Source organism: Melanostigma gelatinosum (genome assembly GCF_949748355.1).
Source record: "Melanostigma gelatinosum genome assembly, chromosome: 15".
Lineage (NCBI taxonomy): Eukaryota > Metazoa > Chordata > Actinopteri > Perciformes > Zoarcidae > Melanostigma > Melanostigma gelatinosum.
Genome location: NC_136648.1, coordinates 4,160,963 through 4,188,111, shown reverse-complemented (window position 1 = coordinate 4,188,111; position 27,149 = coordinate 4,160,963). Strand labels below are relative to the sequence as shown.

The 27,149-nt window shown below is 43.6% G+C and overlaps 3 protein-coding genes across 12 annotated transcripts in view; all 3 read left to right on the top strand.

The window, feature by feature from the left end:
- The window catches only part of svilb (supervillin b), a 43,248-nt gene extending 32,061 nt beyond the window's left edge, over positions 1-11,187 (top strand). For 7 of the 10 annotated variants that reach the window (XM_079284624.1, XM_079284623.1, XM_079284622.1 and 4 more), the window contains 13 exons: positions 1,113-1,288; positions 1,866-2,013; positions 2,379-2,667; positions 2,903-3,054; positions 3,377-3,488; positions 3,841-4,048; positions 4,186-4,319; positions 4,734-4,892; positions 5,051-5,194; positions 5,657-5,781; positions 5,991-6,146; positions 6,595-6,616; positions 9,159-11,187. In XM_079284624.1, coding sequence (XP_079140750.1) covers positions 1,113-1,288; positions 1,866-2,013; positions 2,379-2,667; positions 2,903-3,054; positions 3,377-3,488; positions 3,841-4,048; positions 4,186-4,319; positions 4,734-4,892; positions 5,051-5,194; positions 5,657-5,781; positions 5,991-6,146; positions 6,595-6,606 — 1,815 coding nt within the window. In that variant the 3' untranslated portion in view covers positions 6,607-6,616; positions 9,159-11,187. The remainder of the gene's footprint in view (positions 1-1,112; positions 1,289-1,865; positions 2,014-2,378; positions 2,668-2,902; positions 3,055-3,376; positions 3,489-3,840; positions 4,049-4,185; positions 4,320-4,733; positions 4,893-5,050; positions 5,195-5,656; positions 5,782-5,990; positions 6,147-6,594; positions 6,617-9,158) is intronic. The other 3 variants (XM_079284621.1, XM_079284618.1, XM_079284617.1) reach the window with 2 other exon arrangements.
- Positions 11,188-12,199: 1,012 nt separating this feature from the next.
- On the top strand, positions 12,200-15,115 carry LOC306789685 (acyl-coenzyme A thioesterase 1-like). The gene is made up of 4 exons (XM_079285764.1): positions 12,200-12,380; positions 12,931-13,386; positions 13,731-13,933; positions 14,180-15,115. The coding sequence occupies exons 2-4, from the start codon at positions 12,936-12,938 to the stop codon at positions 14,786-14,788; spliced, it is 1,263 nt and encodes a 420-aa protein (XP_079141890.1). The 5' UTR covers positions 12,200-12,380; positions 12,931-12,935; the 3' UTR covers positions 14,789-15,115.
- A 5,884-nt stretch (positions 15,116-20,999) lies between these two features.
- Positions 21,000-24,826, top strand: LOC306789007 (acyl-coenzyme A thioesterase 5-like; the record flags this gene model as incomplete). The annotated part of the gene is made up of 3 exons (XM_079284758.1): positions 21,000-21,450; positions 23,620-23,822; positions 24,006-24,826. The coding sequence occupies 3 exons, from the start codon at positions 21,000-21,002 to the stop codon at positions 24,612-24,614; spliced, it is 1,263 nt and encodes a 420-aa protein (XP_079140884.1). The 3' UTR covers positions 24,615-24,826.
- Between the last annotated feature and the right edge of the window lie 2,323 nt (positions 24,827-27,149).

Genomic DNA, 27,149 nt, shown 5'->3' with positions numbered 1-27,149 from the left:
TGCTTCTTGTTTTTATATTTAAATGAAGAGAATGTGCTGCCAGTGTTTTTGACCTGGATTAGAAGACTAAAATGTTAAACTGCGAGCAGTAGTGATGCCTTTATGGTGTCTGGAGATTGTTATTTGAATTCAACAGCCAAACAAATACGCCCCTACAGATTTACCGTCCCTCTCGCTCGCACTGCCTTTACCTTTAAGGGGATCCTTGAAGTCCTTGTAAGTGTGTGAATTTGAGGTGATGGGGGAATCAAATAGACATAAATAGAGTGTTGAAAGTGCTTGAATGTATATATTTCGTGCAAGAATAGAGGTTACGTTCCACTGCGTGTCAGCCCACAGTAGCAGCTGCCTGGAGAAAGTGCGGCGGTCACGCCCGTGCATGATTGAAGTTGAACGACGCAGGTTAAACAGCGGCATTATAAAGATTCTCAGGAATCAACAGTCCTCAAACTATGCCGTGTTAGGTCCTTGAATTTGAGGGAATCGGGCCTGGAACGTCCTTAAATTGAATGTGTTTAAGAAGGTTTGTTGGAAGTTAAGAAGGGAACCCAGGCTACCGGACCGTGAGGCGTAGTGGAGGAGAATCCCTGACTCCACCCCTTTAGCCGACACTGTTCGGCTTTGCTTTCAGTTGCCCTTTGACTCACTGAAGCCTCATAACACCAGAATAATGCAGCATCTCCACAGTATGTAACTTAAGATTTTCTGATATATATATATATAACATGTCAGTATTCTGAAGAGGAACTCTGTGCTTCTGGCTGGTTTTAAATGTGTTGCTTAGCAACAGCAGGTGCCATGGCGAGCACCTCCTACATCCATCTGTGCACTGCTGCTGCTGAACAAATAGAAACGGGATCAGGACAGTGGGGCTAACACCAAGGGGTGCACTGCAGTTACAATCATCATTTTGCATATAAATGAAGGAGCATCTGGAATGTGATTTATTTATATTGTAGTCTTAATATGGTATAACATATATAATATATATATATAAGAGCACTGTCCACATGGTGCTTGTAGAGGCATTTACTCAAAATACAACCTCTGTGTAGCTCTTGGCTGACATGGACAAACAACTCCCCGATGCTTTCCCATTGTTTTCGTTGCAGGTGTTGGTGTTTGACTTTGGCAGCGAGGTGTATGTGTGGCACGGTAAAGAGGTGACTCTGGCTCAGAGGAAAGTGGCCTTCCAGCTCGCCAAACACCTTTGGAACGGGACGTTTGACTACACCTGCTGTGACGTCAACCCACTGGACCCTGGAGGCTGCAACGCACTCATACCCAGGTGGGAAACACACACACACACACACTTGCAATAACATTTTATTGACTTGCATTCATTTTCTGAAGGCTTACTGTAACCTTTTTTTTAACCCACATTTTGTACTTACTTAACGCCAAAACCAAGTCTTAACTCATAAGTAACTGGTGGACCAACTTGTGTCCCCAGATGGGAGGTGAGTCCCCATAATGTGAGTGTGTGAATGCATTTATGTCCCCACAACATCACTAATACAAGTACACATACAAACACATCTGCATTTCTGTTCTTGTCATTACTATAACTTATTTGCCCTTAAATAGTCTGTTGATGATAATAATAGTAATGAATAAAGTGATGATATTATTGCTACAATCTGCGTCTTTATATTTTTAAAACTATTTTTAAAAAGTGATTGTAAACTGTCTCTAAAAAACAATAAAAAACACTCTGATAACTATTAATAACCACGTGCAAATTTCCACTCAGAAGAATTTAACAACCATGGTCTTGCTTTACGTAAAGCTCTTTGACTTAACGTCACATGAAGTTTGATCTTTTCTCTTTTTCTTTGTGTCTGTGTGCGTGCGTCCGATGACAGAAAGGGCCAGGGCCGTCCTGATTGGGCGATATTCGGCAGGCTGACAGAGCACAACGAGACGATCCTGTTCAAAGAAAAGTTCGTGGACTGGACCGAAGCGAAGTCGCCGACACCAAAGGAAGGCGGCGAGCTCGTACCTGAGCAGAAGGTGCAAATCCAACGCTTGTCTCATGAGGATAACTGCAATTCTTACACAGATCAGAGCGTCTTCACATGTTTTCTCTATCCCCCCCCATCTGTTCATATATTGGATTCTTGGGCTGATGCTTGATCTCAGTTAATGTTGCCAGGAATAGTTGGTTACACACTGGCACCGAAACAAGAATAAGAGCATGTGCCTTTGAGTGGATGCTGTACGAAGCACCATAGAGAAGAATGAGCCCATGTGTTACCATTGACAGCTAAAATAGTAATAAGAGAAGCTTATGCTACATGTCAGATCAGAAAGGACGTTATTATCACGTCTTAAAATGTGCTTTTAAATCAATCTTATCTGTGATCTTTGCGTCTCAGCTCTTTCAGGAGGCCCCGGGTAGAGAATGCCGGCCTTATGACGCCACCTTGATGCTGCCCGTCCTCCAGTCGTCCATTTCTACCGTCTTGGACGGGTTAAACGTCGGCCGCGGACACGGCCCGGTGGAGACCGAGGACCACATGAGGAATCAGGAGATCAGCACGGCGTCAGTGGACGTCTGGCACATCCTGGAGTTCGACTACAGCCGTCTGCCACGCCAGAGCATCGGCCAGTTCCATGAGGGAGACGCCTACGTGGTCAAGTGGAAGTACATGGTCAACACCTCAGGTTAGCCACTGTGCACTCCCAATTTACATCCTCTATGAAACATTGTGCTGAATATGTTAGAATCATTTAATGAGCACCAAGTTTTTGTGTTGTAATTAATCAAGGTTAAGATTTCCGTTTGCACAGGGAGATAAACTTGCTGCAAGAACAACATTATTATTGACGATTCAGAGTATTTAGTTGATGTTTTTGTCCTGTGTGTGTGTGTGTGTGTGTGTGTGTGTGTGTGTGTCAGTCGGTCGTAGGCAGAACCCCGAGGCGAGGAGTAGCGGGCCGGGGAAGGAGAAATGCTGCTACTTCTTCTGGCAGGGTCGGCACTCCACCGTCAGCGAGAAAGGAACGTCGGCGCTGATGACCGTGGAGCTGGACGAGGAAAGAGGGGCGCAGGTACGGGAAACGAGGCTTCTAAACCAGCCAAATAATCAAAACGAAACCTACATCGAACAGAAAGTGAGAGGTGGACAATGCAATATTTGAGGACTGTTCCTACCCCAGACTGACGACATAACAAAATAAGCCTCGTATTAAGGACTGTTTTTATGTCAATGCTGATTTTGTAGCATCTTAAGTTAATGAATGATATCCAGATGTTCCCTGATGTTTATTTCTTGCCGTAGGTTCTCCTACATATCTAGGAGCATGTAGTCATTAAAGTCGTGTTTTGTTTGCATTGGTTTAATAACTGGTTTCCTGTGTCTGTCTGTTACAGGTTCAGGTGCAGCAAGGAAAGGAGCCTCCGTGTTTCCTGCAGTGCTTCAACGGAGGGATGATCGTCCACGCTGGCAAGAGGGAGGAGGAGGAGGAGGAGGAGGACACTCAGAGTAAACATTGTTACATGTCTGCTCTTTATTCCAGTTATTTATCTAATTCCTGACATTTTTTTCCACACAATAATTGTTCATTGGATGTTTGATTGTATGCCAACAGTTACTTATTTTTCCTGCACATTCATTAAATTCACGCAGCAGTTAAAATTTAAATTCAAGATTATTAATCATCTACTGCTGAAGCTTCCCACATTATAACCTTTGTGCCAATACACAGTCTGTTTAGCAATAATTCATGTCTTGAGTTTTTGTTTATTTTGCAATTTCTTGACAGTTAAAAGGCTGGAGATTTGTGTGTAACTGATGTAATACTGAGTGATAACTTAACCCGCTGGTCTGCACCCAGGTGAGTGGCGTCTGTACTGTGTGCGGGGCGAGGTGCCGGTGGAGGGCCACCTGCTGGAGGTGGCGTGTCACTGCAGCAGCCTGCGCTCCAGAGCCTCCATGATCCTGCTCAACATCAACAAGGCCATCATCTACCTGTGGCACGGCTGCAAGACGCAGCTAAACACTCGCAGGGTGGGAAACACGGCCGCGCTCAAGATCAAAGAACAGTGAGTTTCTATAACTACATTTCAGGATGACTTTTAAAATACCATTCAATAAAGTTACACTGATTCAAATGATTATTACTGGTGGGTGTTGTGGGTTGTTTGGTTGCCATGAAACATGAACTCTGTCTCCCTCCCAGGTGTCCTCTGGAGGCGGGTCTCCACAGCAGCAGCAAGGTGACCATCCATGAGTGTGATGAGGGGGTGGAGCCTCCGGGCTTCTGGGAGGCTCTGGGGAGGAAAGACAGGAAGGCCTACGACTGCATGCTGCAAGGTACGGTCTGTACTTCCGTACCTCGGTTACTTCATGATATTCACATCCACATTTACTCTAACCTCAGACACAATTAGTACAATCCTTTGTGATAGAAATCAGATCAAAACAGTTTCTATAAAATGAGAAGTTTTCTAAAGGAACTCTGGTGCTTGGAAACACTACCACGTTTGTCCACAGGGACCGCCACAATCAACACAAAAATGAAAGTTCCTCCTCTAGTAACTTTAACTATTAACCTAACATCAATATTGTATTAAGTTAACAAAGTTAAATACTTGAATAAGACGATATGTGATCAACAACTAAACAAGATAATGTCGAGAAAATATAAAGTCTTGAGGATCAATACACCTCGGCGCTACATTATCATGTGAAACTTGAAAGATGTTGGTTCCTGATTTTCTTTTTCAGATCCGGGTAAATTCAACTTCACCCCACGGCTTTTCCAGCTGAGCAGCACATCTGGAGACTTTGTGGCGAGTGAGTTCTTCCACCCGTCCAGAGCTCCAGACCTGGTCAGCTCGCTGCCCTTCCTGCAGGAAGACCTGTACAACGCACCGCAACAACCCGGTGAGGCCCGGACACAAACGCATTGCAGTGAATACACCTTGACAAAGTGGCCCTGAATTAGTCTGAACGCTACAGACCGTCACAGTCTGCCTTGTGTACCTGTCTGTCTTATACGATATCTGTCAGTTTAGCGATATAATCATTTCCCTCTCCGTCAGCGCTGTTCCTGGTGGATAACTTCCACGAGGTCTACCTGTGGCAGGGCTGGTGGCCTCAGGACAGCGAGAGCACCGGCTCGGCTCGCATCCGCTGGGATTCAGACAGAAAGTGTGCGATGGAGACGGTGCTGCAGTACTGCAAGGGTGAGAACGGGCGATGGGCCATGAAATGCTTCACTGAATCACAGCTGATAGCTGCACTGGTGTATGATCTAATATTATAATATAAATCTTGGCCCCTGATTAACACCCGTGAATGCAATGAACAATCTTTCCATGATGCCACTTTGTTTTCAAGTGTTTAAAGTTAAAATAGTACTTATTTTGACTCAATTTTGACCAAGAAAATAAGGAAATAGTAAAAATGTACAGATCTTTTGCCCAGTGTTTTTGCGAAAGGGTCGTTTTTTTAATTTAGTGTCTTTAACTTTGATAAAGTGTTCACAATTTAACCAGAACTACTCTCCTCCTCTCTCCCTGAATACACTAAGAATGTATGATTGACTGAAAACATCCTGCAACCCAAACTTTAACCAAACCAGCTGAGTATTTAGATTCGATTTCAATTAGGATTTGAAATAGAATTGTTGAGACGATTTTCTCCAGCAGGGAAGAACGAGAAGAAGCCTCAGAAGTCGTATCTGATCCACGCCGGTCTGGAGCCGCTCACCTTCACCAACATGTTTCCCAGCTGGGATTACAGAGAGGACGTGGCCGAGATCACCGAGAGGGTCCGCAACACACACACACACACACATAAACTCTCCGCACATTGGTGGAAGCTGTCAAAAGACACTTATTTAGCAATCAGGAGGAGACATTATACTGTGCATATAGAACCACAGCCTCTTTTTCACACACTCTATTCCAAAAACGAATCGTCCAAACACCTGCTGTCACTATGAGGGGCTTCATGCCGTGTCCTCTGTTGTGGCTGCAGGAGGCGGAGGTGTGTCACCAGATCATCCTGGTGGAGGACGTGCTGGCCCGGCTCTGTCAGAAGGCCTTCCCTCTGGCTCAGCTGCAGGCCCGGCCGCTCCCAGAGGGAGTCGACCCGCTGCGCCTGGAGATCTACCTGTCCGACCAGGACTTTGAGGTCGGTACACCGACGCGCAAAACTGCTGCACCAAACCACATGTTTTCAATCGAAGTGTTGGAAGCAGGGTTATAAAATAAACATCCTTGTTTTAGATAGCATGTTTCCCTCCCTTGATCAGAGTTTTTAGGACATGTTGATCATTAAAAGAGGCAATTTTAAGAAAAATATGAAATCATACATACATAAAACTCACCACAGGAGAAGATCTGATACATATTTTTCGTAACTTTCAAATATCTATGTGGCCAAATAGAGTGCCACTTCCATCCAAACCTCAATCCAAACCTCCTGTAGTGCAAGTAAGAGAGAGGAAAGGCAAAATGTAGAAGTGTCGATGTTGATCACAGCTTATGTATGAAATAGAGGATTCAGAGGTGGATTTTCCCTCTAAATCTACAACTCCTCATTCATATCATCCTAACTCCATCTAACTCTCACTTCACAGACCAAGTCGTAGGTGGATTCAGGTAAGAAGAGCCACTCGCTTGATTCATCAGCATTCAGGCGACCTGTCGTCCTTGATAGCACGTCAGCACTGTGTTCTTCTTTCTTTCTTTCTCTCTTAATGTGGTATGAAAACTCTGTTTCACTCCCCGAGTGTGGTGCTGGTTGAGGAGGAAAGTCTTGCGCTTGGCTGCTCAATTACGTCTGAAACAGATCATCCAGAGTTCTCTGTTAGATATTATGAGTCCTTCATATCAGCTGCGTCACACAGAAGACAACAAACACAGAACGACACATGAACTAAGAGTCCATCACTGCTCAGAATAATAGAGATGAAATATTAAGAATGATAAAAATAGAATCTCTCATAGTGTGTCTACATTGCAAGTATGTGTTTATATAATTGGTTCATGTACATATCAAGTAGGACAACTAATTATTAATAATAGTAAGTGCATTTTTCACAGTCTCTGAACATTATTGATTTTTATAGATAAGATGAGATACAAGATTAGTTGATAGATAGTTGTAGCCATATCAAGTCAAAAACGTGTCTTTATCTCATCATTTTCAATTACTAGGAGAAGTTTTATTTTTAAAATGTCTTTATTTTGATCTCTTTGTTTTCTGTCAGAAATGGGCTTCAACATAACCCTCGATGGAAAACTTGGATTCAGCAGTTTTTAACACATTTCCTTAATATGAACAACTGAGGCTGTAAATGAGGCGTTTAAACACGTTTGCCACATGAATACTGTTGAGATAATTGAGACATTTAATTGTGCAGCCATCGTTCATTTCTTCTCCTCTTCAGAAGGTGTCTGTTCTCGACTACACGACACGACTGTGCTCTTCTCTGCTGCTGCTGCTCTTCTCTCGCTCACACGCACACACACACACACACACACACACACACACGCACACACACACACACACACACACACACACACACACACACCTTCCACCTGAGACCCTTTCCTCTGCACTTGTGATTCACCATCAGCTGCACTGCAGTCTGACTCACTGTCAGTCTGTGGAGCACAAAATGGAGGCATGAAAAACCCTGAAACCACTAAACTGTCATAAGAACCGACCGAGCGCTCCATCCATTATTAACATGACGTCGGTGTGTTGTCTTCTAGCCCGGCATTGACCAAACAGCAAGTGTATTATTAACAAATGTAAAGATGTACCAGATAAGTCCAAAAATGTACAAGATGTTGCTTTTTATCTCACAGAAACGCTGATGATGCACTTTGATATGAATGATCCGGTCGTCATATTTTTTAGTCGGAGCTGGCTGAGCGTTAAATAATCCTAATCAGAACATACAATCAATGTCAATATGAACAAAGTGCCAATACACATTGATTGTCATAAAGAGATCACATTTGCATGATAGTAACAGTTTAGACTTGGTGATAAAGGCCTCGACAGTCTGGACATTGTTGGTTTAGGTACCTTTGAAGTGGATTTTACTCTTAAAAAGCTGCACCAACCCTGTATCTCATGAGTCTTTGATCCAATCAAATGGTACCAGACTTTCTGGTGTTGACAATCTTTGTTAAATGTATTGACATCTAGAAACACTCAGACATCTTTAAAAGGCTGTTTTGCATAGAAATGAGTGCTGGGCAAGTTAACGCGTGAATTTCGCGTTAACGCATTCATTAATTAACGCCGACAATTATTTTATCGCGCGTTAACGCATTTCTTTCGTTGAAAGACAAGAGACAATACACATACATAACAACAAGAGGATGACAAGAACAGTGGGATAAAAGCAGCAAACATCCTGTCGTCAGACTGTCTCATGTTTATCGTTTTGCATTGGAGATACGATGTCCCTTCAGGGTTGCCGTAGAGAAAAGGCGACTTCCGCTGCTCTCCCTGCAGACGACTGGACATCGCTGCGGTAAAGTCAGCAGACACTTACATGTTCGTGCACCTGTATGCTGACATTCACCGTGAACGCATTTAAACGGCACAGATCGGGAGCGAGCGAAGGACTTTGAAAGTTAGCGGAAACATTAACGTGAGACAACATCCGGTTTCTTCAGACGAACATCCGGTTTTCAGAATAAGATGCCAACAAAGTATGAATTATATTCACATGAAGTATAAAACATGCTGTCTGCATCTCGTGAACCAAATGTTATTGCCCTTTTGTTCATATTGCAGTACTTTTAAAATAAAAGTGCGCAATACACTACTATATAATTCATGATTGAACTTTGCCATAACAATGCGATTAATCGCAAAAAATCCATGCGATTAATCGCGATTAAATATTTTCCTCGTTGCCCAGCACTCATAAAAATCCACACTTTCAAAGTTGTAAACAATATTTATTCGTTTCTTTGAGGTAAAAGAATTCTACAGATCATAGAATTGCGTTTGTTGTGTCATTTTCTTTTCTTGAATATGTTTGACGGCTCCAAAGCTTTTATCAGTAACAGGAAAAACACCAATAGCTCCTTTAGAAACAGTACTTAAAGTTGAATCCCCTGAGTCGTGATTTTTTTCTGATTAATGAACTGCATGTGTCTCTCTTTCCAATCGCAGAAAGCTTTGGAAATGACGAGAGAGGAATACGAAGGTTTACCAGGGTGGAAGCAAGTGAACTTAAAGAAGGCCAAAGGACTGTTTTAAGGAGGTTTTTGTCAATCGAGGATTGAAGCGGATTAAAAAAAACACAGAAAAGGACAGTTGAGACGGAGACACAGGAAACCTGTTTTGTTGGTGACGCGCGAGGACATTGGGACAGAAAGTATCTGAATCTGAAGAAAACGGTCATGAAGGATGAGGCTGGAGATGCACTCGCCTTGCTTATAGTCGTGTTTTACCTTTCAACATCACGTCACATAAATGAAATTCACACGGTGGAACAGAAGGTAAACACACCCTGTTTCGGTTCATACCTGGTGTCTCTGTGTATTTGGAGTTTCCTCCAAACACTAAAGTCACCGCTCGTGGACCCACCAATGAAAATGTGTACACTCGGACGCTTGGTGTCAGAGTGCCATGCTTTGGTCGTGTGTGTGTGTGTGTGTGCGCGCGATTGTACATAATGTTTGTGTGTATTGTCGATTTTTGTGTAAATGTGTGTGTATCTATGTAAAAACCTGTCGCGTCAGAAGTTGTGAGGAAAGTTTTAAACAATGCTTTTGTTGTCTACAGTGTCTGGATGCCGTCAGGCCTCGTAGCGAACTCGTGTTGCTCGATGGTGTTAAACTGCTGAAGTGACTCTCGGCTTGAAGGAGTTTGTCATTTTAAAGGTTTGACTTGTTTGGAGAAAGAAGAAGCAGCAGCTCTGAATGTATAGTGCCTTTGCTTTTTGTGTACAGTTTATATACAGAATTTCTAGTCTGCATTTTGAAAGACTTTCTTTGTGATATAAGACATAGTGAATTAAATCACAATGACGCTCAACTCAAACCACGTGTCACTCTGTGTCTCCTGCTTCATACGCAGTTTACTTCAACACAAGTCAAATTATTATCTGGGCTCGGAGATAATTAATGCTTCAGCTCTACTCATGTTGCCTTTATTTAAAAGCAAGTTGTTCCATACAGGACTTGTTTGGTAAATGTTTGATACCGACCACAACAACATCATAAATTGCGTCAGCGTGTCTCTCTCTCTGCAGAGGGTGTAAAGTCTACTATTCCTTGAACTACTACAAGAGAATGTGATGCTTATGCAGTATGTTTGAGTTTTCGGCTCGGTGTGTCGGGTTAATTATTTCCGGTTTACACAATTGTAAGGATTATATTCCGACACGTGACATCAACGCCTTCAAACACTTAAAAGATACATAAGGTTGGTGCTATTGTCAGTAAATCCCACGCAAAAAGACCAGTGTGTTGGTCCACTCTCACTAATCTCTGATTCTCATACAACGTCTTTGGCACTCAGCTTCAAGCCCAGTGGTTCAAACGGACAATATTCTTTGAAGAAATACCTCTCAAATATATTGTTTTATTTTTTTTAATTCAAGGCTCAGCAACAGCTTGGCGCTGTCGTCGTCAGCGACTGCAACTCAAACAGGAGTACACGTGTTCTCATTAGAGCACACATTTGGTGCTTTGGTGAGTATTTCCAGCAGAAGGATGCATGTATGTGGGATTGACTCAAAAGAAACTGTTCATGTTCAATTAGGAACTTTTACTGCATCACATTGATGTTTAAAAAAAAATAGGTTTTAGACAATAGATCTCCTCACAGAGGAATAAGATGTATTTTTAGCCCATGGATACACAGATCACTCTCAGGACCCTGTCGTTAGTCACGTTCGCCACAAGATGGCGATGTGAACCCAAACACAACATCCCATGCGTCACCGCTGCAAAACACAGGAGGTCTCCATAAATCTCCAAAAGTTAAAGTTTCAATCACTGAATTTAGTCATGTTCTTTCTTCCTACTGCAGCCAACTATTTGCTAAACTGTCTTTATACTTTCTAAATCTTGGGACTCAAGAGGCCCACACAAGGCCCAATTGTTGCCGGTGGAATTCGACCTACATGACCTCGACTTATGTAATATGTAGCTTCAGCACACATGCATACAGACTGAGCGCCAAGCAACCGCTCTTCTGGCCACACACCGTCAACAGACACAGCGTGGTCAGTTCTGGTGGCTTTTACTGTTTCAAAATATCTTTCTCCATTCATTGCGGCCACTTCTTCCACCCAGTCAGGTGAGAACATGAGGAAAAGTGATGTCAATGCAAGTGGTTGTAAAAAGTAGCAAATAAATATTGTTTCCGATGATTGTAATTCTATAATAATAATTAACTGGAAACACTGTTTTCCCCACATTAAAGTTAGCCATGTATCGTCTCCCCTTTTATTTAGTCACAACGTATAGCAGTGAATGGTCGCTGTACTACACAATGGCACTTATTGTTTATCAATAAGAATGTCAGAGTACAGAGTGCTCCGTGCTAAACACGCAGTGTGGTCACAAGTTGATCTGGTGGCCCTTTGCTCTTAGGAGCGGCATGCTGACTGTGTTGCACATTGTTTAAGTTTAGCACAAGACTACGCTGATGGTGGCGTAGTGCTTCTGACTACCGACTTTTTCCACACAATAATATGAGTTCAAATCCCGTAAATATGATTTATTTATATTTGTATATATTTGTCTTCTTCTTTTAACTGTGCTACAGACAGCACTTTGCTGCAACATATCACGTGACCATGAAAACGACAAAAAAAATATGATGTATAATTGTGGGTATTTATTGTATATCCTTTGTACTCTATGATTTGAATGTCTCCCAGGCTCTTTCCTCACAAGATGAGAGGTAACTTCATATCATATATTTACTCGTTTTTGTCAAAACAGCTTCAATGACAAAATCAAATATTTGATGAATAAATAAATGAATATCTTCTGATTTCATGTTTATTTTTTGTTCCATCTTTAACCCTGAATGTTTCTGAGTAAATGTATTATGACAGGCTGAACACACGTGAGCCGTCCTCTTTGTTTACCTTTTTTTCACGTCTCCATGCGTCCACTCCCGTGTTTCACGTCACATTGCAATGATTTGTGGGTAATTCCCTTAGGCACGGAAAGGGTTCATAAAGGGCTCAAAATATGTGCGAGAGAGCCCTCAAACACTTGAAGATTTGACAGTGGTACATCCCTAAACCCTCACGGACTTCGCGGGAGCGCGCCTCAAAGTCCGTTAGGGGGGGGCATTGGGATTTGGCCAACAAGTGACGTTTCAAACTCGAGTGGACTCGTTTTCTCAAAAGACTCTCCAACGTGCAATCCGGTATGTTTTGACCATACTGTATGTGACAAGGTTTTTTACACTGTAATGAAAAACTAAACAATCCCGTATTCACGTTGACAGCTACGTGTTCTCTTCCTGTTTATAAACAGCTGTCTAACCACTACAACCATGGACGCGTTCGGCTGAAAGTCACCAGTTAACCGGGTCGCATGATAAACCGAAACACTAGCGGCTAATTTAAGCATGACAGGGATCGCAACCGTACCTCACGTAACGTTATTCAAACTCCAACTACAGCAGTCAGTTTGTGCTCTACGCCATTGGTTTGTTCACGAAGATGCCAACCAAAAAGCTAACGCAACTTTATTGCACACTTTTAATCAACTTGTTAGCCAATGTTAAGCTGGTCCTAGCTAGCATTGTCTTGTAAGGGAAACTCAAGACGTGCCCTTAAAGAGACAGTACAAGGAGTGACGCAAGGTGTAGGTACCATGGTGTCAAGTACTTAAATCGAATGCATTAATCGAGGAACACAAGTTGGTTCACAAGACAAATCTTGAACAATGCATTCGTTATTTATATGTTGCAGAAAAGATGACCTCCCAAGTCAGACTGAGGCTGCTGCCGAGAGCCAGATGCATGTTTGATGAGCCCGTCCAGGTGAAGGTGGCCGGGCTGAGGTCCAGACAGGTGGTCACCGTGAGAGCCAGATCGACCGACGAGAAGGGAGTGGTGTTCAGCTCCTCGGCCACCTACAGGGCCGATGGGGGCGGGGAGGTCGACCTGGAGAGGGACCCCTCTCTCACTGGGAGCTACACCGGGGTTGAGCCCATGGGTCTGCTGTGGTCCATGAGGGCAGACGCTTTACACAAAATGTTTCAAAGAACAAAGTCACTAAACCCTCACGTGGTGAAGTTCTCCGTGCACGAGGAGGGGGGCAGGAAGCTGGCAGAGGCGACCAATGAGAGGCTTCTGATTGGAGACGGGGTCAGCAGGAACACTGTCAAAGAGGGGAATATTCGGGGGGTCCTGTTCACTCCGCCAGGTTGTTCTTTGTCTCTATCACAATTCAAATCATTCAATAAGTAACATTAAAAGGAATTGATTATTATAAACAAAGAGACCAAAACAACAGTTAATTTATTCTACGCATACTGCTTGCATGGCCACAGCCTGATAGGAATATGTGTTTTATTTATTTTTAATAGGTTTTGGTGACGATGGAGTGTTAAACTATGTGAATCAGGCAGTTGATCAAACATCTGTAGTTGTAACGCAACCTTGCTTACTGTTTTAAGGATTTAATTGCTTTGTTTTACGATCATTTTCATGATTTTGATGCCATAGAAATAAACATAATTTTGTGTTCCTGTGTGTCTTTTGATCCAGGAGAAGGTCCGTTCCCCGCTGTGTTGGATCTGTACACGTTTAGTGGAGGTTTGTCAGAGAAAAGGGCCTCCCTGCTGGCCGGCCGAGGATTTGTGGTTCTGACTGTGGCTCTGTTCGGTCATGATGACATGGCGAAGAACATCAAAGAGTTCCATCTGGATTATTTCGAGGAAGCAATAGAGTTTTTAAAAAAACAAGACAAGGTGAGTTATTTGAACAGTACACTCCTAATCTCTGAGACTAAAGATATTTTTTTTGGGACACATTTGGTAGTTTATTGTTCTGTCATATATTTTAACACCGTCACTCAAGGTGCTAGAATTGTAAAGTTCTGTACTCTGTGGCTCACATTCTTTTTTTCCATTCATGTTTTTCGACAAAAGAGCCAATCAGAGTGGCATCACAAGAAATAATAAATAGCAGCTAAGAGTTTGCATGTTTTTCCACAGGTGGGCAGTAAAGGAGTTGGTGTAATAGCCATTTCAAAAAGTGGAGATCTTGCACTGTCAATAGCCTCTTACCTGCCAGGTGTCGAGGCCACAGTGTGGATCAACGGCTGCTCTGCCAACACTCTTCTACCCCTCTACTATAAGAAGAGACAAATCCTCCCTGCGTTAATGATTGACTTCAGCAAAATCATTCCCAGTGAGTCAGGGGCCTTCATGATCAAGAATGTTTTGCATAACCCGCTGGCAGAGGAGAACAAGGCCACCCTGGTCCCCGTCGAACACGCAGAGGGACGTTTCCTCTTTGTGGCCTCAGAGGACGACCTCAACTGGGACAGCAAGGCTTACATGGACATGCTGGTGGAGAGACTGCAGCGTCATGGGAAGGACAACTTTGAGAGTGTGTGTTACGCCGGAGCGGGACATGATCTAGAGCCACCTTATGGTCCCTACTGCCCCTCCAGTTTTCATGGGGTTGCAGGCCGGCCGGTCCTGTGGGGGGGTGAGCCCAGTTCCCACGCAGCAGCTGAAGTCCACCTGTGGAAGAAGATCCAGGAGTTCTTCAGAACTCAGCTGAGCTGTGATGCTACGCAGATAAAAGCCAAACTATAGATCCACTATAATATAGTTGCACTAATGGGGATAATTGGTCCATATTTATCATTTAAATTTGAGAATAGAAAGTCCACTTTCAGGGAAAGTCTGTCAGGTATAATATACTTGCTGTCTGTCTGTCTTGTAAACTTTAACTCAACCTTTTCCTAACCATGTTAATGAACTGGACCTGTTTGTATCTGTATCACTCTGCTAAAGTTTTACACACGCAGACTTAGACACGATGTGTTGTCTCTCTTTAAAGACTGCTCTTGTGTCTGTGTTGTTGTTGTTGTGATCCCAATGCACAGACAAAAGCAGATTATACTCTCCTTTCTAAGCTCTGTACCAGATGAATGAGTGGTGTCTCACTTTCATGAATAAAGTATTCAATGAACGAAGCTTCTTTATCTTTTCAGATCGGGTCACCAGAACAAGCTGCTCATAATGGAAGTCTGAAAGTAAAACGAGAAGTGAATGAAGCTATTAGCTCACGTCTTGAGGAGTAGACCTGGTTCTGCCCTCAGAAAACAGAAGTGAGACTCAGGAAGCAGCTCAACGTCTTCAGGCTGGAACACTTTATATTTACACAAAACGGGCAGCTGTTTGGCTGACTTGAGGTGTTCAGATGTTGCTCATAAGCTTTCTTCTTGTATTATTATGAAGAAGTTGTATAATTACATTAAATTACATTTTGTTGTGAGAGAGACCAGGGCAAAAAGGTACTCAAATACAGACTCACGGCATAATTGCTGCCGTGTATTAGTAAGAACATTTAATGTTTCTATTTCATTGAGATGTTCTATCAAAGATTATCAGCAGTCTCTCCCTGATTGTCTCTTTATCTTTCTCTAACACTCTGAATATGACTGAGTCTGAAGGCCTCTGTTCTTACCTAGAGACACAGAGGTGAGATCTGATTGGATAAAAGCTCTACTTAAAACAAGCTGCACTGGAAGCAGAGCAACTGAGGAAGACAGCAGCTGTGCAATGAGAATAAGATAATGGGGAAAATATTTTTATAAATTATAATACATGGTGTATTTCAGAAAGAATATTCAATGATAAAAGAGATAACTGTGATTCTGTTTAGGCCAGCAGAGAAGGCCTTGCAGGCCCGCCACTGGACTAGGTGAATGGTGCATAACAATGAGTTATTACTGTCAATAAGATTAGTAATAACGGGGCACCACCCCGAGATCATGGACCAATAACCAAACTACAAATTATGCCTCAAAATTGGCGGTTCACGTAAAAGTACGATTGCACATTCAGAGTGAAGGTTTGAATTTGAGCGCAGGTCAAAGATGGATGCTGTGATGTCAGGCCGTACAACAGGAAGTCCACTGCTGCAAGGATTACAGGTACGGGAACTGAAGAGCACCACTCAAAGACAGAATTCAGCTATAGATTTCTTTACTTGGTCAACAACGGGAGGAGAATCCAAAAGGGAAACAAATCCAACAAAGGACAGGCAAAAATCCAAGGTGGAGAAAACAGGCAGGCACAGTCGGAACAGGTGTGGTGGAAATTAAAGCATTTCCTTCAGAGAAATCACAAATATCTTAAGCTTTCTGTCTTAAGTATTTATTACAAGATAAAGACATGGGAAAATTATAAAGAGCATACAAACAAACCGAAATCAAACCGATCTAAGGAGCACAAACAGCTCAAATGTGCACTAACAGATTAAACAGAATAAAAGAAAGTCACAGGTCGCTAATCAGCTGATGGCATTGAGAGCGTCTCGTCTCCCTGGAGGAGCAAGGGAGACTCTGCCTTCTCCACAAAGAAGCGAGCCTTAAGAACACGACTGACTGCCGCCTTCTCCACATCAGCAGGAAGCTGCATGTCAATCAGACTCTAGTCAGTCAGTCTCCTGTTGTCTGAGGGATGTTTACACAAAATCAAGTAACCGGCCGTTTCCTATAAGGCACCCCACATTTGAGAAGCTGGCCCCACTTTGGTTCCCAGAAGACGCAGGAAACCCCTTCTCTGTTGCCCGCAGGCCAAAGTTCACACGAGACCGAAAACAAATGTGAACAGATTCAAGTCAAAATATAAGTCACATCAGAACTATTAACAATTTCCCCCCGACAACAGGCAGATCAGAACAACACGATATATATAACGCTGGAGCGCTTGGCTGAGACACACAAGACAATCTGGCAGAGAACAAGTGTAAGTGAGGAGACCTAAATAGTGAGGGACTAATGAGGGAATGGGCTGCAGGTGAGGAGGGCGTGGAGGACCAGGTGAGGGGAATGAGAGATGATCGGGTGTGAATGGCAGGATCTGAAATGACAGCAGAGTTAATAAAACAGGCAGGCAGGATGAAAACAACCAATATGAAGTGGAATTCGTGACAGCTGCGGTGCCTATGGCCCTCGTCCAATGAGGTATCAGTGTTGAGGTTTTGATGAAAATTCACACGTGGTTGGGGTTGGTGTGAATCTTAACTCAAATCAGGCTGCTGACTATCCTGCAGGCCCTTTGTTCAGACCCTGATGGTGAGGCCCCAACGGAGGTTTGGGGACACTATTAAAAGTGAACAAGGTTCAACAAAAACATTTATTACGTATATATCTGCTTTGTCAAAGTGTTTTGAAGTAATGTGACAGTCCAATTTCTTCTTTTACAATGACAGTGAAACCTTGTGAAGAAAAAACAACTGTAGTTTCAGAAGATATGTGTTATGGGAAAATATGTCATCGTCTTATGCTTTAGGATTAAAGAATGTAAATCTTTAACTGTGCAGACAACAAACCTATTTGAGTAGATGATTCTATCAGTTTTGCATCCAGGTGTCTTGTTATTTGTTATCTGTTATCTCGTTATCTGTTTTCCTGTGCATTGTTTCTGTCTTCAAAGACGGCGACACACAGAGGTCTAGATTACGGTACTTCCTGATGAGCATCAGCTGAAGAGCATGACCCTCTGTGTGTATATGTGATGTGTGATGGTAAAACAGGCTTATTCAGACTCTGTATTTCTTGTATCTTAACTCTTTGATGAGGTCACAGTGACCTCATCAAAGGAAGCACCTGGCTGAGTATAAATGTCCATGTATCTGACTGTGTTGTCAGAGCACCTCCTGCAGATGACGTGATGTATCTGTGAGACAGTGCTCTCTTTGCTTGCAAGCAAATAAATTGACTTTTACAACTTTGATCGTTCATCCAGACTCTGTTTCATTTGACATTGATCAGAAACACTTTAACTCTTCTCCCGACTTAAAGAATTAATTTCTACAAACGGGTAAGAAAGTTAAAATTCCAATTGTAAAAGTAATGGTAAAATGATACTAAGGTCATATGATTTAACAGACACAGATGAATGGTCAAGTAGTTTTTTTTTATTTTATTATTTTTTATTATTTGGGTAACAATTGTTTTTGACGTTCGTGGTTTCGTTTTACGAATGTGGTTCATGTGAACTCCCTTTTTCATTTTCTGGCATATCACTATTTGCACGCTTTTCAGTAGAAGACAGGATTGTGTTGTGCGGTGATCGTAGACACAGATCGCTTGACTACAATTGGTTTGTTGTCAAACCGTGGTTAAAATGATCGAATACGTGAATTCTATACTGATAGAATAAGAATCGTGATAAATAACTAATGTGAACTTCAAATAACATTTGAAACAAGAATCGTGGTTTTCCACAACATGACGTGAATTTCAAACGAGGTTTTTTGCAAAAAGTTTTCCTTCGAGAGAATAAACATACGCTGTATGGTGACGACTGTATTGTAAAGGTAACGTTAACGTGTCCACGCCTGAAAGATGGGTGGTAAAGATAGTAAGAGCGCGGAGCCCTCGGGTCCGATAGTGGATGTGATGCGACAGAAATATGGAAACGGGTGTTTAGAATGCCTCACGTGCTGGTCAAAGGAGTTTGGTTTTCCTGAAAACGGCTCATTGAGCGCCGCTAAGCTCAAAATGTTAAGAGGGGATTTCGAAGGTAAATTGAAACAGATTAAATGTACGAAGAAAGACCGAGTCAAAGACTTAGAAATAAAAGTGAAACATTTGGGAATGATAAAAGTCATAGAATGAGTCTGAGCAGCCCGATGCCAAGGTCTTACCTCCGATAATCAATAAATGTGGGACAAGGACAATCACACTGCCAAATAATTGGAAGAATGAACAAAATTGGGATTCCCTGAAAGAGGCAGTTTTAGCCTACGATTAAAATTTGATTAACTCAAAACGTGCTTGGAGCAGAGAAAGAGGTGAAGCAGATACGAATAAGTTGATGTCCAAGAGGAATGCAGGGGTGACACACACACACACACACACACACACACAGACACCATGCTCGCTCGCAGCAGCTGAAAGAGGAGACACACACACACACACACACAGACACCATGCTCGCTCGCAGCAGCTGAAAGAGGGGTCACACACACACACACACACACACACACACACACACACACACACACGCACACCCACAGAGGCACGCACACACAGAAACACAGAGATCTAAGAATTGTATCTCTACATGAGACAACGTTGTCTAACATGTACTGCTGAACTTTCGGCAGCTGTTCTGTTTTGTTTGTTTTGTTCATTTTTAGTCCTTGGTCCTGGTCTGGGGATTCCGCTTCCTGCTGTATGCTCCCCAGCCACAAACAACTTGAACGACACCCACCACTCAACACGTCGAGGATGAAGAAGACGAACGAGACTCGTCAAAATCTACAGGTACCATGTCAATGCTCACAACTACAGAAAATATCTGCGGCATTCAAACCTGCAGTGAGTTGCATACGACAATGGTGAAAACTGGCCGTAGCGTATCAACATGCGGTGACAGCCCTGACTGAACTTTGTAAGAAGGCTTTCCGCCATCCATAAGCCTGGAGAACATCACACAAGAGAGTTGTGTGACATGCAGCATGCTGAACATGAGGATCAGTTCAACAACGGACAACAGAGAAGTTTCGTCAGCACAGATGCAAGCATGCCCAGCTGATCGGGGCATGAGAGGAAGCTGAAAGAGACTTTGAGACACACCAACTGAAGACTTTGTGTGCCATACATGTGGCAGCTTGAACATTGAGGAACAGATACTCACGCTCCATGAACAAGGAGTGGTGGGAGGGCTGGACAATCAGCCATCAGGGGGGTGCAGCAGGGACCGGAGTGAGACCAGAGCTGGACCAACGACCCGCACACAAATACAACACCGAGGGTGAGTTAACTTTAGATTCTTTAGATGACAAACGTGTACATTTAATACACACATTAGAAACTAGACAAACACCACTCACACCCACATATGTATTCGAATGAGATTGAAGGATTTAGATGATTTAGAGAAGTGGAAATGATATAATGGTATAATAAGAGTCTGTTGGACAAAAAAGTACTGCTGCTGTCTGTTTCTCTGTGTCCCACACAATCTGAGTTTGTAAAGGGGAGGATTCCACATGTTTCCACATGTTTCCACATGGTACGAAGCCCAGGAATGGTGTGAAGGACATGTCTGACTGGCAGCAAGTCAGACTCAATTCACTGACTTGTGATGGGAAAATATGTCATCGTCTTGTGCTTTAGGGTTGACGAATGTAAATCTTTAGAAGTGCAGGCACTAAACCTTGTTATCTTGTGAACTGTTTTCCTGTGCATTATTTGTCTTCAAAGACGGCGACACACAGAGGTCTGTCTAGATTACGGTACTTCCTGATGAGCATCAGGAAGAGCATGACCCTTTTTAGGTATTTATGATGGGTGATGGTTCACAGGCTTTTTCCGTCTCTGCATACTGTGACTTAACTCTTTGACCAGGTCACAGTGACATCAAAGGAAGCATCTGACTGGGTGTTTCCATGGTTTATTGTGGGGCAAACTGATAAATAAGGGATTCGTAAACCGGCCATAAAGTGCCTTCAGGGTATCGTAAAGACAGGCCACTATGCTTCAAAGGAAAACATCTGCCTTGACATCTTTTATTATCTTCTGTCTTCTTCTGTTTGTTCTTGTTTGCGAACCAAGGTGACAGCATTCTAGCTGGGTATAAATGTCCGTGCATTTGACTGTGTTATTCAGAGCACCTCTCGCAGATGACGGTGATGTGTCTGTGAGACTGTGTTCTCTTTGCTTGCAAGCAAATAAATTGACTATTACAACTTTGATCGTTCATCCAGACTCTGTTTCATTTGACATTGATAAGAAACACTTTAACTCTTCTCCCGACTTTTCATAGAAATATTCCACAACAGATGTCCTCCCAAGTCAGACTGAGGCTGCTGCCGAGAGCGAGATGCATGTTCGATGAGCCCATCCAGGTGAAGGTGGCCGGGCTGATGTCCAGACAGGTGGTCACCGTGAGAGCCAGATCAACCGACGAGAAGGGAGTGGTGTTCAGCTCCTCGGCCACCTACAGGGCCGATGGGGGCGGGGAGGTTGACCTGGAGAGGGACCCCTCTCTCACTGGGAGCTACACCGGGGTTGAACCCATGGGTCTGCTGTGGTCCATGAGGGCAGACTCTTTGCACAAAAGGTTTCAAAGAACAAAGTCACTAAACCCTCACGTGGTGAAGTTCTCCGTGCACGAGGAGGAGGGCAGGATGCTGGCAGAGGCGACCAATGAGAGGCTTCTGATTGGAGACGGGGTCAGCAGGAACACAGTGAAAGAGGGGAATGTTCGTGGGGTCCTGTTCACTCCACCAGGTCAGTTGCTTTATTGTTGTCTTTGTCAAGCTCTAATCATTTTTCTAAAGTTAAAAGTTGGATCAAAAATGAATGAATGAATACAATTTATTTATAGAGCGCTTTTCACAGATATAACATCACAAAGTGCTTAACAGAGCAGAAGTTTAAAAGCATAAAAAACACAATGTGCCCCTATGGTAAATAAATTACATACACAGAGAAAAATAAAAAAATAAAAAAATAATAAAAAATAAAATAAAAATTTAAAACATATTTTAAGAGCAGGTCTAGGACATGGGTTTTTACTCAAACGCCAGCCTAAACAGGTGGGTTTTGAGCTGGCTTTTAAAAGTATTCACAGTATCTGCGAGGCGTAGAGTTGCAGGCAGAGCATTCCAGAGCCTCGGGGCCACTGCCTCAAAGGCTCGGTCACCACGGCTCTTAAATCGTGTGCGTGGGACTGACAGAAGACCTAGCGCGTTTGACCTGAGAGTGCGGGCGGGTGAATAGGGGCGAAGTAGATCAGCTACATAAGCCGGAGCCTGACCGTGAAGTGCTCTGTAAGTGATGGTGAGAATTTTAAAGTGTATCCTAGATGCTACAGGGAGCCAGTGGAGAGATCGGAGTACGGGGGTGATGTGAGACCGTCGATTTGTCCTGGTGAGCAATCTGGCGGCAGCGTTTTGGATGACCTGCAGACGGTTAAGAGCAGATGCAAAAGTGATGTAAAAAGTGAGTTACAGTTGTCAATGCGAGAAGAGATAAATGTGTGTATGATCATTTCTAGTTCAGGTGTTGATACTACAGATCTCAGTTTACTGATATTTCTGAGATGGAAGAAACATGACCTGGACAGCTGCTTAACATGGGGGTCAAACGACATGGATCGATCAAAGAAAATCCCAAGATTGCGCAGGTTGCAATGGGCAGCAGAGGTTTGATGATCTGAGGGTGCGGGTGGAGATTTGGGGATTGATGAGATCTTGTAGGTAGGGAGGTGCATGTCCATTTATGCATTTATGTGTGAGTAGTAGGACTTTGTAGTCAATCCGGAACGAGACAGGGAGCCAGTGTAGGGAGTGCAGAATGGGTGTTATGTGCTCATACTTCCGGACTCTCATCAGGATCCTGGCAGCGCTGTTTTGGATGTATTGCAGCTTCTGGATGTTCTTGCCAGTGATCCCAGTGAAGAGTGAGTTACAGTAGTCCAGTCTTGAGGATATAAAGGCGTGGACGAGCTTCTCTGCATCTGACAGGGTTAAAGTGGGGCAGAGTTTGGAGATGTTTTTGAGATGATAAAACGAGGTTTTGCACAGCTGTTTTATATGGTCATTAAAGGACAGGTGTGGGTCAAACCTAACTCCCAGATTAGTGACTGTGGAGGCGAGGGGGATGACCTGACCGTCGAAGGTGAGATGAGTTATGGAGGATGACTGAACCTGGTGTGGAGTGCCAACAAGGAGGGCTTCGGTTTTGCTGCTGTTTAACTGGAGAAAGTTGTTGCTCATCCACGCCTTTATCTCCCCAAGACAGGAGGTGAGACATGACATGGCTGCAGAGGGGCTTGGGGCAGTTTTGATGTAGAGCTGTGTATCATCAGCATAACAGTGGAAAGACATCCTATGTCTGCTGATGACACGACCGGGGGGGAGCATGTAAATAATGAAGAGGATGGGGCCGAGGACCGACCCTTGCGGGACACCACAGGAGACGGGGAGCAGTCTGGACTTGTATCTTCCCAGTGACACATATTCAGTTCTGCCTGAAAGGTAGGACTGAAACCACTTGAGTGCAGAGTCTGATAGTCCAATGGTGGTATGGAGGCGCTGTAGGAGGATAGTGTGATCCACTGTGTCAAATGCAGCAGTCAGGTCCAGGAGGATGAGGAGTGAGGGTGATCCTGCATCGGCTGTCATCGGCAGGTCATTCGACACAGTTGTCCGTGGTCCAAAAAATGATCATAGAGGAGACGTGTTCTCAGTTGTAGTTTCTAATGTGAGTCAACCTTTCAAAATCGCTGGATCCTCGACTTTCCATGATATAACTCGTCTTTCAGACGTAATGACAACATGAACTCCATTAACTCCTCAGACTTTAGTAGTATCCCTCCTAACCAGGAAACTGATAAAAACAAACATGCATCGTATATGTTTGTCATCTTGCATCCTCCCATGTCTTCTGATCCAGGAAGAGGACCATTCCCCGCCGTGCTGGATTTGTACATTTTAGGGGGAGGTTTCTCAGAGAGGAGGGCCTCTCTGCTCGCCAGTCGAGGATTTGTGGTCCTGACCGTAGTGGCGTACGGTTACGATGACATGCCGAAGGAGATCAAAGAGATCCATCTGGATTATTTTGAGGAAGCAATACAGTTTTTGAAAAAACAAGATAAGGTGAGTTCTCTGAATCTCCGAGAGTCTTTTGAGATTTTTTGAAACGTTGCTCTGTTTCAAAGATGCTGATGCATAGAAGTCTTTGATGAAGTGTAATTAATGTTTGTCTGCAGAAAAGCCCATGACATCATAATAAATAGCTTGCCCCCCCCCCCCCCCCCCCCCCCCCCCACCCACCCACAGGTGGGCAGTAAAGGAGTTGGTGTGATAGCCATTTCAAAGACTGGAGATATTGCACTATCAATAGCCTCTTACCTGTCAGGTGTTGAGGCCACAGTGTGGATCAACGGCTGCTCTGCCAACACTCTTCTACCCCTCTACTATAAGAAGAGACAAATCCTCCCTGCGTTAATGATTGACTTCAGCAAAATCATTCCCAGTGAGTCAGGGGCCTTCATGATCAAGAATGTTGTGCATAACCCGCTGGCAGAGGAGAACAAGGCCACCCTGGTCCCCGTCGAACACGCAGAGGGACGTTTCCTCTTTGTGGCCTCAGAGGACGACCTCAACTGGGACAGCAAGGCTTACATGGACATGCTGGTGGAGAGACTGCAGCGTCATGGGAAGGACAACTTTGAGAGCATTTGTTACCCCGGAGCGGGACATTATCTCGGGCCGCCTTATGGTCCCTACTGCCCCTCCAGTGTTCACTGGGTTGTACGCAAGCCGTTCCTGTTGGGGGGTGAGCCCAGTTCCCACGCAGCAGCTGAAGTCCACCTGTGGAAGAAGATCCAGGAGTTCTTCAGAACTCAGCTGAGCTGTGATGCTACGCAGATAAAAGCCAAACGATAGATCCACTATAATATAGTTGCACTAATGGGGATAATTGGTCCATATTTATCATTTAAATTTGAGAATAGAAAGTCCACTTTCAGGGAAAGTCTGTCAGGTATAATATACTTGCTGTCTGTCTGTCTTGTAAACTTTAACTCAACCTTTTCCTAACCATGTTAATGAACTGGACCTGTTTGTATCTGTATCACTCTGCTAAAGTTGTACACACGCAGACTTAGACACGATGTGTTGTCTCTCTTTAAAGACTGCTCTTGTGTCTGTGTTGTTGTTGTTGTGATCCCAATGCACAGACAAAAGCAGATTATACTCCTTTCTAAGCTCTGTACCAGATGAATGAGTGGTGTCTCACTTTAATGAATAAAGTATTCAATGAACGAAGCTTCTTTATCTTTTCAGATCGGGTCACCAGAACAAGCTGCTCATAATGGAAGTCTGAAAGTAAAACGAGAAGTGAATGAAGCTATTAGCTCACGTCTTGAGGAGTAGACCTGGTTCTGCCCTCAGAAAACAGAAGTGAGACTCAGGAAGCAGCTCAACGTCTTCAGGCTGGAACACTTTATATTTACACAAAATGGGCAGCTGTTTGGCTGACTTGAGGTGTTCAGATGTTGCTCATAAGCTTTCTTCTTGTATTATTATGAAGAAGTTGTATAATTACATTAAATTACATTTTGTTGTGACAGAGACCAGGGCAAAAAGGTATTGAAATACAGAATCACGGCATTATTGCTGCCGTGTATTCGCAAGAACATTTAATGTTTCTATTTCATTGAGATGTTCTATCAAATATTATCAGCAGTCTCTCCCTGATTGTCTCTTTATCTTTCTCTAACACTCTGAATATGACTGAGTCTGAAGGCCTCCGGCCTCTGTTCTCACCTAGAGACACAGAGGTGAGATCTGATTGGATAAAAGCTCTACTTAAAACAAGCTGCACTGGAAGCAGAGCAACTGAGGAAGACAGCAGCTGTGCAATGAGACGCAGTGGCGGCTGGTCAATAGAGGACCATGGGTCATGGCCCCACCATGAGCCACACACAAAAAAAAAAAAGTAAATAAATTATAATCACAAATTGTCAATATTTGTGTTTTTGAACGATGGAATGTACCCAGTAATGTGTGTATAAAATATATCTGCGCAAAATATATGCTTTTCCTGCTCGTCCTCTCTGCCTGCGTGCTCTCTGTCTGTGTGCACGACACGGCTGAGAACGCGCAGCTTGGGGGGCCTGATCGTTTTGGCCCAAAAGAGACGGGTCTATGAAGCAGTTTAGCCAATTGCTGATTGAAGATATAAATGAGTGACATACAATTTAGCCAATCAGCGCCCTCAAATAGATTCAGCTATGGGCCAGAACGATCAGGCCCCCCTCGCTGCGCGTTCTCGTCAGGAGAAGTCTCTACAGGCGCCCGCACCAGCGCGAGCACTCCTCCTCCAAGCCCCGTTTGAGAGGAGAACTTTGAGGAGATTCTGCAGCCAAAGAGCTGATATCAGATCAGCCTGACCTCACAATCAGACAGCAGACTCGCGGGAAAGGGAAGCAGTACATGAAGCTTCTGTACTAGCTGTACACCAGACAGGTTTGGCTCGCTGGATGACGTCATGCTAATCATTTATTTAGCTTTTTAAAACAACAGGGACGGATCCAGCACGGACAGTTACGGGAGTGAGGGATGAGGAGGTAAGGAAACATGAGAACACCAGGGTAGGGAGTGAGGGATGAGGAGGTAAGGAAACATGAGAACACCAGGACACACATGGAGAACTCTGTCAAGCTACATATTAGACAAACTGAACATCTTTTCTTCTACATAGATGTCCTCAGTCTCATCTGCTTAACTTGGTCATGGAGGCATCAACATGTAATAGAGATGTTAAATTAACAGTGAAAACTCGTCAGCCAGCTGTTTTTAAGCAGTGAAAGAAAACTGAACAGAATTAGTCTTTTGATGGCTTCATGTTTGTCTATAACTCTTCCTCTGAGGAGACAAGAAATATTTAACAACTAAAGAAATGAAATGTTTTCAAAGGTGGAGCAGGTTTTAACCAAGGCTCTGTTTGTGAATGAGGAAACAAAGTTCACATTCACAGCGCTGCTCCTCTTCCTGGAATGAAGCACAGCTTGATAAGCCCTCCTTCTTCCTCCTGCTCTCAAACACAGCCGGCTCCACTCTGTCCACATGTCTCCTTGTTCCCTCCCCTTCAGATCTACAGTTTTAAAGATGGGTGTAACCAACATGGTGGTGCAGCGATAGAGCTGACAGCCTCCATTCACTGAACAACAGGAAGTACATGCTGATGATTCACTGTAAGCTGAGGCTGATTTGACTCTGTGTAGTATTTGAACATGAGGTCAAAACACACCGTTGAAAAGACGGACAAACCAAAACTCTGACGTCTCGTAAACGTTTGTTTCATTTCCTCGTTCGTTCATTCTGTATCAGTGTGTCTGACTCTGTGAGAGAGAGGAGACGGAGAGAAAGTCAGCGTTTGTTCAAGAAAACCTGCCACCGAGCAGCTTAACTGACTCA

Excerpts from the sequence above, each read along its gene's own strand:
- LOC306789685 (XM_079285764.1), top strand. The coding sequence starts at position 12,936 with ATGACCTCCCAAGTCAGACTGAGGCTGCTGCCGAGAGCCAGATGCATG. Across the intron at positions 13,387-13,730 it reads GGTCCTGTTCACTCCGCCAG|GAGAAGGTCCGTTCCCCGCT; the intron begins GTTGTTCTTTGT and ends CTTTTGATCCAG. Across the intron at positions 13,934-14,179 it reads TTTTAAAAAAACAAGACAAG|GTGGGCAGTAAAGGAGTTGG; the intron begins GTGAGTTATTTG and ends GTTTTTCCACAG.